Below are 11,209 nucleotides of genomic sequence, written 5' to 3'. Positions count from 1 at the left end.
GATGGCCATATTTTGATTACATGACCAATCAGAATTTGACATGTAAAGGGGTTTTGCCAACAAACCTCAGAAACCACACCTTGCATCAGATACAGGAGTTCTGATTTGTGTAACAGAAAGCAATGTGTCATGAGATTAGTTTAAGCTTGTCATCGTCACGTGTCTGAGTGTGTGAGCTGTCAATAGATAGTGATTCACTTGTTACATCAAACTTTACTGATCACAACAGACCCGCTTCTCCTCCAGCTTCACTGGCTGCCAGTCAACTTCAGGGTTCATTTCAAGATCCTGGTTCTGGTATAGGGCCTTACATGGACAAGCACCATCTTACATTGGTGATCTTCTTAGTCCCTACACCCCCAGCAGGTCCCTGAGGTCCAGTGATCAAAGCCTTCTGGTTGTGCAGCGCACCAGGCTAAAGACCAAAGGTGACAGATCATTTGCTGCTGTGGCCCCCAGACTCTGGACCTCTCTCCCTCTGAGCCTGAGATCAGTGGACTCAGTGGTCTCCTTTAAAAAGCAGCTGAAGACTCACTTGTTCAAGCTGGCTTTTGTATGACCTTCTTCACCACTCTCTTTATTCTGCTCTCTTCCTCAGGATCCACTAATTTCCCCATTTCCAATTATTTCTCTCTTTCTTAACATTTTTTTAAATCACAATTGTCTATTTTTGCTCATTTTAAATATATTTTAAAACATTTTCTAAATGCTTTTTTATATTTTTACATTTTTTGTTTTTGTGAAGTGTCTCGTGATTTTTATCTTGAGAGGCGCTATAGAAATTATATTTTCTTCTTCTTCTTCTTCAAGAAGAAATGGGAGTGAAACAAAACATTTTTCTGAGCAGAAATTTTTTGAAATCAGTAATTTAACTGAAACTGGCTATTTTATAGCTGATCAATAGTTCATAACCCACGCCTTTAAAAGGCCAAAACTGAGCAGAACTGGATTTCTTGTCATTTACTGTCAGGCGGTAGCACTGTCATGACATTCTGATAGCAAAAGCAGGCAAAAAAAAAGCTTCACATTTGAATGTGGTCGGGCTGTTGAACTGCATAAGTAGGCTTTCTCAGAGAGTTCTGTCGCTGCTGAGGTGGGACACAGGTGAATTAAGCTGCTCTGCAGCTGCAGAATCATGCAGAAAATTGGAGGTTGTTCTACATGTGGCAAGGTGGAGAAACAAAGGCACGGGCAGGATTTGATCCCCAGACTCCTGGGTGAGAGTCACGCGCACTACTCAGTCAGCCAAACGGACCTCCACCTTGCCACATTTGGCGTTGTTGGCAGGATCCATGTAGTACTGTCAAGTAGGTCCATGGATTTGAAGTTTGTGGCACCCTGCGCGGGAGCACGGGGGCGTGATTGTGGAAAGAGGGGGGAAGATGTGACAGTAAATGGCCTGTATTTGATATAGCGCCTTCTAGAGTCATGGAACCCCTCAAGGCACTTTACAACACAATCAGTCATTCACCCATTCACACACACATTCACACACTGATGGTGATGAACCACGATGTAGCCACAGCTGCCCTGGGGCGCACTGACAGAGGCGAGGCTGCCGACCACCACCAGCAGGCAACGTGGGTTAAGTGTCTTGCCCAAGGACACAGCGACAGACTGAGCGGGGCTCGGACCTGCAACCTTCATATTACGGGGAGAGCACTTAACTCCTGTGCCACCGTCAGTATGAGCGTCCTGTCACTGTGACCCGATTGATCATGTATCGCGTCACACCCGTGCCACAACCCGTGCACGCGCATTGGGTCCACAGCGCGCGTGTGAACGGGACTCGCGAGCGAAAATATACATGGCAGCGCGCGTGTGAACGGGACTCGCGAGTGAAAATATACATGGCGAGAGGTCATTTGTGCACTGAGAGGGAGCAAACTGTGTCTGTGAGCGCACAAGGATGTGCACAAGTGACAAACCTGCGTGCGCGCGTTGCCAACGAGCACACGGCAGAGGAAAACCTGCGCGCGCGGCAGCCTCTCTGAGCGCTCGGCAGCCTCTGCGCGCTCGGTTTCTAATTCCGCTCACTCGGCTGTGAGGGCTTTTGGCACTCTGGAGGCGTGGCCTGTGGCAGATCTTCCCTGTCCTCTGATTGGTTAGTTCACCCCGCACTTTACTCTCTACCTATCTATATAAAAAAATCTGAGATTCAACAGTTGCTGTCATAGCTCAGCTGGGAGAGCGGGTGACTCTCACTCTGGAGGATCCAGGTTTGAGTCCGGCCAAGGAACATAGAGTTGATGTCATATTATTCTTTCCTAATTCCTGTGATATTATTTTACAGTTGTGACCGTTCAACTGTCATTAAACGTCCGAATGTTTGCTGGGCAGTGTTTTAAAAAGTGCACATAAGCTAGATGGTTTTTACCAGGTAAAAATAGACTTGTGGGTGTAGGTATGTTCAACTTTAAAAAGTTCTTGCCTCATTAATGTATTGTTTATTTTTTTCAGCATTTAATTGACAAATTATCCTTTCAAATAATTAATTGATGAGTTACATAATTATCCATTTAGAATTGTTGAATGGACTGAGTCAAGTTTGGTGCACTTTATATATTTCAAAACATGTTTTTTTTATTTTAATTATGCATATAAATAATTTTTATGTTAATTTATTGAAATATTTCTATTTTTTCATTATCTCACCCTTGTTTTGACAAAAACAAGACCTTGCTGGATAATATCATGGAGAAACTATTTGTTCACAGTACATGGCTCAGTGAGGATCTGTATACCAAAGGAGGAGATACTCAGAAATCTGTCTGCAGATTGTTACAACCCAGACTGGAAGTGGTGGGCTGTAATAAGAAAGGAGACCAAACAGAGGAGTGGGGGGTTCAACAACTGATTTATTTAACCACAGTAAGGATTTACTAAAGCAAGTTAGTGAACAGAAAATGGCCATCTCAAGGTTTTACTCGGATGTCCCTCAGTAGGGTGCAGCACTGTTGAAGGTCATCTGAATGAAAGCTTGATATGCAGCTTCTTTATGAAAGTGTGTAAATATACAGTGTGGTTGCCGTACATATGTTGAGGTTCTCAGACATCAGGCTTCTTTGCCCAGGCCTTCACTAGTGGGCTATTTTAAAAGTTGGTAAGGAGAAAAACCACAGCATATAGCTGATTGTTTACAAATGCAAGGAGGGGAATAACAATCAAAAACCTAGTGTTCTTGGACCAGATGAATGGAGCGCTCCACATGCACTCAGAGATGTTATGGCTTCTGTTTCTATAACTTTACATGCAGACATTTGAGGTTTGCCAGAAAGAAAAGCTGGCCTGTACACTTTGCAGGGCACAATGTCATCAATGAAGAAACCCCTGTCTACCATGATGACCATCTCTAGTTGTAGCATTTTCAACACACCAGATTCCCAGGTTGGTCGCTGATAGTTCCAGCATACAGTGCTGAGACAAAGGTCACTGGCCTATGTGGCACAATCCAAATGAGCCTCTTCAGAGTGCAGTTGAACTTGAGGAAAATATATGACTCTGGAAGAGAGGGGAATATGGCCATTGACACCTCAGATCAGTGCAGTCAAGAATTACTGGTGTTTGGGTAGTCCTGAACGTGTTGTGATGCCCCCACCGTCTCATTGGATTTTCATTTGTGTTTAATTGTGTTTTTCTTCTGTTGTAGGCAGCTCGTTAAGCAGCCTTGGAGGCACCTGGACTCAGGGTGTGGTGCTGCCTACAAAGCCTACTGTTTTTCTGCTTTCACTGGGTCTCTCCTGTGTGGTGGAGAGTCCTCACTGGCCATTTTCTGTTCACTAACTTGCTTTAGTAAATCCTTACTTTGGTTAAATAAATCAGTTGTTGAACCCCCCACTCCTCTGTTTGGTCTCCTTTCTTATTACAGCCCACCACTTCCAGTCTGGGTTGTAACAATCTGCAGACAGATTTCTGAGTATCTCCTCCTTTGGTATACAGATCCTCACTGAGCCATGTACTGTGAACAAATAGTTTCTCCGTGATAATATCCAGCAAGGTCTTGTTTTTGTCAAAACAAGGGTGAGGTAATGAAAAAATAGAAATATTTCAATAAATTAACATTAAAATTATTTATATGCACAATTAAAATAAAAAAAACATGTTTTGAAATATATAAAGTGCACCAAACTTGACTCAGTCCATTCAACAATTCTAAATGGACAATTATGTAACTCATCAATTAATTATTTGAAAGGATAATTTGTCAATTAAATGCTGAAAAAAATAAACAATACATTAATGAGGCAAGAACTTTTTAAACTTGAACATACCTACACCCACAAGTCTATTTTTACCTGGTAAAAACCATCTAGCTTATGTGCACTTTTTAAAACACTGCCCAGCAAACATTCGGACGTTTAATGACAGTTGAACGGTCACAACTGTAAAATAATATCACAGGAATTAGGAAAGAATAATATGACATCAACTCTATGTTCCTTGGCCGGACTCAAACCTGGATCTTCCAAAGTGAGAGTCACCCGCTCTCCCAGCTGAGCTATGACAGCAGCTGCTGAATCTCAGATTTTTTTATATAGATAGGTAGAGAGTAAAGTGCGGGGTAAACTAACCAATCAGAGGACAGGGAAGATCTGCCACAGGCCACGCCTCCAGAGTGCCAAAAGCCCTCACAGCCGAGCGAGCGGAATTAGAAACCGAGCGCGCAAAGGCTGCGCGCAGAGAGGCTGCCGCGCGCGCACGTTTTCCTCTGCCGTGTGCTCGTTGGCAAAGCGCGCACGCAGGTTTGTCACTTGTGCACTCACAGACACAGTTTGCTCCCTCTCAGTGCACAAATGACCTCTCGCCATGTATATTTTCGCTCGCGAGTCCCATTCACGCGCGCGCTGCCATGTATATTTTCGCTCGCGAGTCCCGTTCACACGCGCGCTGTGGACCCAATGCGCGTGCACGGATTGTGGCACGCTTTAAACGCCATAATCATGCACCCTGGCTACTTGGCCAAGGGGAATTCCCTTTGGCTGACTGGTCAGTGCATGTGACCCTCACCCAGGAGCCTGGGGATCAAATCCTGTCCAGCCCCTCATCTCTCCACCCTCTCACATACACCCATACAGACATTCCTAAAAAAATAAAGCAATAAAAATAAATAAAACATTTTCCCTCCTTTAGAGTAAAAGGATCTATTGTCTTAAACATTGGTTTTATCTTCCTCCCTGAAGAGTTAAGAAAGAATAAAATCATAATGAGTTACAAAATGTTCTAAAACTAAGATGTTCTCACTAAATAAACGAAACAGAAAGGAACAATAAATCTGACATGAGGGTGCATGCAAAAGCAGTCACTCTCATGTAGCCCCTCCTCCTCCCCCCGACATGCTGCTGCTGCTGCTGCTGCTTGGTGGCACTAATCACCCGTCATACAGCGCTTTGTTGTGACCGCAGCGCCGCACTGCACGTAAAATCGGAAGGTTAAGAGAAGGTTATTTCTAATCAGCCTGCTTCTCCTGCAGGATTCATTCAGAATTTGCAAAATACAGGCAGTGAGGCAGCTCGCCACGCATGCAACGAGGAAACGAGGGTCGTTTGCTCCATTTCCGCTGCAGCAAGGACAGAGGCACCGGTCGGAGGTCCATGAGAGGCTCTCTGGAGAAGACACAGCTTCAGCATCACAGTAGGCCATAGTCAGAGCAGCTTTTGAACATATTGTCGGAACGCAAGATCATTTGCAGCCGAAAATACATCTCAGTCTATGTGCACAAGTTACATCAAGTGAGACTCATCCAGCTGCAAACATCTGTGCTCAGGTTGTGTGGAGGAGGTTGAACCATGGATGGGGGGAGGCTGGAGCAGCAGGTGGCCAGTGTAGAGAGGGGGATCATCTTCCTGAAGCAGGAACACCTGGCCATGCTGACCGGGCTTCAGCTGGAGATCTCACACCTGAAGAGGCGCTGTCACGGTCAGTCTGGGCTTCTCCAGCGTATTATAAATCCTCTTCCTCGTCTTTAATGGAATTATTCCTCTGACAGAGCTGAGCTGTGAGCTGGACTCCAGGTTTCCTGACAGAAACGCGACAGGTAAGAAAACTGCTCTGCACAGATAAAGTGCAACACAGCTAGTTGTAATTATAGACAACCCTGGACAAATCAAATTGAAATGATCCTTTGATCTTTCATTTTATTTAAAACTATCATACAATTTATTTTTCAGAATAAATGATAACAAAATAGAATAAATATTTTAAAATTTGACATAATATAAAACATATGTTCAGTTCATAAAATACAACCTTTGATTGCTGTTTTTGTCATAAAAGCACATTTTTCTGCTTAAATATCAAGATAAAAAAAGACACTCAACGTTTGCATTATTTGTCTTTATTGTATGATGACGTATTAGTGCCATTGGATGGGGGGAAAGATGAAAGCCCATCTCACCATCATTCATTCAAGGACTAACAGATAGGAATTTGTTATATTGGCAGAAACTTTGCAGGTTTTCATTTTCTTACTTGCACACATGTGAGTAAAACATTCTGAGCACAAATCTGTTCCTCTGTGTCTCCCAGAGGAGGAAGAAGAGTTGGCAAATCGCTGTGAGGCTGCAGAGCGCCTCCTGGAGCGCCAGCAGTGCGTGATGGTCACGGCACGTGGGGAGCTGCGAGTCAGCCAGGCTCGAGCTTTTGCACTCGGAAGGAGCCTCAAGGAGGAAGAACGACGCTTCCTGGAGGAGCTAAAGCGCCGCAGTCACAAGATCACGCTGCTGAATCAAGAGCTTCAACACCAAAATGTTGTAACGACGACCCTCCATCACGAACTTCACGTTGCACGGTTAAAACTCTTCCAGCAGCACCAAAGCGCAGGTGCTGCTGCAGGAGGAGAGGAGGAAGGCAGAGGTAATGAGGAGGAAGAAGAGGAGGAGGAGGAAGATGGAGACTCGGAATGGCTCTTGTCTCCACATCCTCCTGCCTCATTGAACCAATCAGAGACGAGACACAGGAGGAGCGTCAGTGTGAGGGAAGAACGGGTGAGAGCCTGCATCCCACAGGAGAGAGTGACATACCCACAGAGGCCACACTCCATGCCTGACCCAGCCCTCTTCCTGGTGCCACTCAGGTACCGCCTCCTTCGCTTGAGCCAGCCAATAGGATCACAGGATGAGGATGGTGGAGAGGATGAGTGGGAGGACATAGAGGACAACAGGGTCCACAGGAGGGTGGACATGGGAGCAGGGGAGGGAGAAACTGCTCTCTGACAAAAGTCTCTGCAGGTGTCCAACAGCTTCGGTTTTAGAGGTTTCCGTGGAGACAGATGTAACTTTGTGATTGTCTGTAGGTTCCAGATTGTTTGTTACTTTTCTAGCTAACACATTTAGATCCATCCATCTATTTTCTTCCGCTTATCCGGAGTCGGGTCGCGGGGGCAGCAGCCTAAGGCGAGAGGCCTAGACTTCCCTCCCCCCAGCCACTTGGGCCAGCCCCTCCGGGGGAATCCCAAGGTGGTCCCTGGCCAGGTGAGAGACATAGTCCCTCCACCGTGTCCTGGGTCTACCTTTAGGTCTCCTCCCGGTTGGACGTGCCCGGAAAACCTCACCAGGGAGGCGTCCAGGAGGCATCCTGACCAGTTGCCTGAGCCACCTCAACTGGCTCCTCTCGATGTGGAGGAGCAGCGGGTCTACTCCGAGCCCCTCACGAATGACCAAGCTTCTCACCCTACCTCTAAGGGAGAGCCCAGCCACTCTTCGGAGAAAACTCATTTCGGCTGTAACGGAATGAAATGACTGTTTTCCACCTAAAGTAATTTTCCCCCTCTCCTCTGACACAGAACTAGTCAGCAGGAGATATGGCCTCAAGGTCTCATGCATTTGTTAGCTGCTTCTTTCCAGCTCAACAGAAGAATGAAGAATGGACTCTCTCCTTTTAATAAATTAAAGAACTCTATTTTTAATAAAGCTAATCAAACAGTTAGTCAATAATAAGATGTGATCAATCTGTGAAATCAAAATATTAATTACTTTATTATAATCCTGTAGAATATAATAAGTAATATGACTTTATATGTTCCACTAGGACTGGTCTCACGTAGCGTTAAAAGCGTCGACATAATACACGTGACACATTGCTTTCACTGATCCAATCAGAATCTGCCAGATCTGACGGAGGCGTGGTTTTGGTGGTGCTTGGTGAATCTGTCATCTTTTCATTCGACCATAAACCAAAACATCCGAAGTATAAAACTATGCCCGAGTCATCTTTAACGCAGTTCAAAGCTTTCTAGAGAAGTTGTCCAAGTGGCCATTCCGTAACTTTCCTCTTCAGCCAAATGAACCAACGACAAGCTGGATAAAATCTGTTGCTGTTCCAACTGCTGCAACGGTTCCTTTCAGAATAAAAGCTGAACCATCATGACCCGGGTTTGGGTCTCGCTAGAAGCCATCAAAACTGTCGTGACCCGGAAGTATCTCAAGACTGGTGGTCGGCTGCCGTGGCTGCTTCTGCAGGCTTCGGCTCCATATAGGTTTAGCTGGGCCTTTATACCTCCTGATCTAACGGGGACTTCCGCTAAGGGTACGTAGACCGACAGAATGGCGTCGAATGAGTTTATGAATCTCCTAACCAAAGCTTAGCGTGAAGACATCACCTTCATTTCCCATCAGAACTAATCGCTTCTTTGGATTTGCTGGTTCTGAGCAACATTCCACACTACACCATTCTCTGTCTCATTCACCTTAGTTACACCATACATTTAGTGTTTCAGTTAGTCTAGTTCTAATTTGATTAGTAATAAATCTTTAAACTTTTAAACTTGACTCTCTCTCTTCTGTTGTCTCTGAATTAATACGACGCTGTTATCTAATCCCTGCAATATAAAGTTCCAATCTTCTGGTTAAACAGATCCATAAGGTTGATTTCATATTTGCTATGGAATCTTATGCCTTATGGCTTATTAAATAACATGTAAATTAAACTCATTTCAGCCACTTGTATCCGCGATCTCGTTCTTTCGGTCACTACCCAAAGTTCATGACCATAGGTGAGGGTAGGAACGTAGATCAACTGGTAAATCGAGAGCTTTGCCTTCTGACTCAGCTCTCTCCACTACAACAGACCGGTACAACGCCCGCATCACTGCAGATGCAGCACCAATCCACTTATCGATCTCACGCTCCAATTTTCCCTCACTCGTGACCAAGACCCCGAGATACTTAAGCTCCTCCACTTGAGGCAGGACCTCATCCCTGACTTGGAGAAGGCATTCTACCCCTTTCCGAATCAAGACTATGGTCTCAGATTTAGAGGAGCTGATTCTCATCCCAGCTGCTTCACACTCGGCTGCGAACTGCTCCAGCGAAAGCTGAAGATACGTTCTGATGAAGCCAACATGACCACATCATCTGCAAAAAGCAGAGACCTGATCCTCAGGCCACCAAAAGGAATGCACTCCACACCTTGGCTGCACCTAGAAATCCTGTCCATAAAGGTTATGAACAGAATCGGTGACAAAGGGCAGCCTTGGCGGAGTCCAACTCTCACTGGGAACGAGCCCGACTTACTGCCGGCAATGCTGACCAAGCTCTGACACCGGTCATACAGGGACCTAACAGCCCGTATCAGAGGGCCTGGTGCCCCATACTCCTGGAGTACCCCCCACAGGGCCTCCCGAGGGACGCAGTCAAACGCCTTCTCCAAATCCACAAAATATAGCATCCCTAACTGCTAGTGTCCACCAGCGGGTTCGGGGGGTTGCCAGCACGACAGGCACTGACGATCATGCGACCACAGCTCCGGTCGGCCGCCTCAACAATGGAGGCACGGAACAGGGTCCATTCAGACTCAATGTCCCCCGCCTCCCCTGGAACATTTTGGAAGTTCTGTCAGAGGTGGCAAGCTCCTTCTGACAGGAGACTCTGCCAGACGTTCCCAGCAGACCTTCACGATAAGTTTGGGCTTGCCTGGTCTGACCGGCATCCTCCCCCACCATCTGAGCCAACTCGCCACCAGGTAGTGGTCAGTTGACAGCTCCGCCTCTCTCTTCACCCGAGTGTCCAAGACATGCGGCCGCAGGCCAGATGAAACGACAACAAAGTCGATCATCGAGCTGCGGCCTAAGGTATCCTGGTGCCAAGAGCACATATGAACACCTTTATGTCTGAACATGGTGTTCATTATGGACAATCCATGACTGGCACAGACGTCCAATAACAAAACACTACTCGAATTCTGATCGGGGGGCCGTTCCTCCCAACCACACCTCTCCAGCTCTCACTGTCGTTGCCCACGTGAGCGTTAAAGTCTCCCAGCAGAACAAGGGAGTCACCGGAAGGAGCGCTTTCCAGCACCCCCTCCCAAGGTCTCCAAAAAGGGTGGGTAGTCTGAACTGTAGTTTGGTGCATGAACACAGACCACAGTCAGAACCCGTCCCCCCCACACGTAGGTGGAGAGAGGCTACCCTCTCATTCACTGGGGTAAACCCCAACATACAGGCACCATGATGGAGGGCAACTAGTATGCCCACCCCTGCTCGGCGCCTCTCAGTGGGAGCAACTCCAGAGTGGTAGAAAGTCCAACCCCTCTCAAGGAAACTGGTTCCAGAGCCATGCGTTGAGGTGAGTACGACTACATCTAGTCGGAACCTCTCAACCTCACACACCAACTCAGGCTCCTTCCCCACCAGAGAGGTGACATTCCATGTGCCAAGAGCCAGCTTCTGTAGCCGAGGATCAGACCGCCAAGGTCCCCGCCCTCGACCACCACCCGTCACACACTGCACCCGACCCCTTTGGCCCCTCCCACGAGTGGTGAGCCCATGGGAAGGGGGACCCACGTTTCCTCTTTGGGCTTTGCCCAGCTGGGCTCCATGGGTGAAAGCCAGGCCACCAGGCGCTCGCCAACGTGCCCCACCTCCAGTCCTGGCTCCAGAGGGGGGCCCCGGTGACCCACGTCCGGTCGAGGGAACACGGTTTCCATTTATATAATTCATCATAAGAGGTCTTCAGGCTGCTCTTTGTTTGATCCCTCACCTAGGACCTGTTTGCCATGGGTGACCTTACCAGAGGCAGAAAGCCTCAGATAACTTAGCTCCTAGGATCATTGAGACACTCAAACCCCTCCACCACGGTAAGGTGGCAGCCCAGGGAGAGGCTAGGAAGGTTTCATGAATTTTAATTAAGATTTTTTTTACCACAACAATCATATTTCTGATTTTATTCAATTAACCCCTGGTAGTGAAACATTTTCTGGCCTTAAACTGATG

General features: G+C 46.8%; 1 protein-coding gene across 2 annotated transcripts; it reads left to right on the top strand.

The window, feature by feature from the left end:
• Positions 1–5,352: 5,352 nt before the first annotated feature.
• On the top strand, positions 5,353–8,760 carry ccdc92bb (coiled-coil domain containing 92Bb). Of its 2 annotated transcripts, none has more exons than XM_015961554.3 (4): positions 5,353–5,631; positions 5,765–5,916; positions 5,987–6,034; positions 6,526–8,760. In XM_015961554.3, exons 2-4 carry the CDS (start codon positions 5,787–5,789, stop codon positions 7,209–7,211), a joined length of 864 nt encoding a protein of 287 aa, XP_015817040.3. In that variant the 5' UTR covers positions 5,353–5,631; positions 5,765–5,786; the 3' UTR covers positions 7,212–8,760. The 2 variants fall into 2 exon arrangements, with proteins under 2 accessions (XP_015817040.3, XP_070411951.1); XM_070555850.1 differs by having other exon boundaries at positions 5,353–5,641.
• Positions 8,761–11,209: the final 2,449 nt, after the last annotated feature.

The sequence above is a fragment of the Nothobranchius furzeri genome, chromosome 10, assembly GCF_043380555.1.
Source record: "Nothobranchius furzeri strain GRZ-AD chromosome 10, NfurGRZ-RIMD1, whole genome shotgun sequence".
NCBI classification, from domain to species: domain Eukaryota; kingdom Metazoa; phylum Chordata; class Actinopteri; order Cyprinodontiformes; family Nothobranchiidae; genus Nothobranchius; species Nothobranchius furzeri.
Note: the sequence above shows the minus strand (reverse complement) of the source record. Positions and strands in the feature narration are given on the sequence as shown.

Excerpts from the sequence above, each read along its gene's own strand:
- ccdc92bb (XM_015961554.3), top strand. The coding sequence starts at position 5,787 with ATGGATGGGGGGAGGCTGGAGCAGCAGGTGGCCAGTGTAGAGAGGGGG. Across the intron at positions 5,917-5,986 it reads CCTGAAGAGGCGCTGTCACG|AGCTGAGCTGTGAGCTGGAC; the intron begins GTCAGTCTGGGC and ends TTCCTCTGACAG. Across the intron at positions 6,035-6,525 it reads TCCTGACAGAAACGCGACAG|AGGAGGAAGAAGAGTTGGCA; the intron begins GTAAGAAAACTG and ends TGTGTCTCCCAG.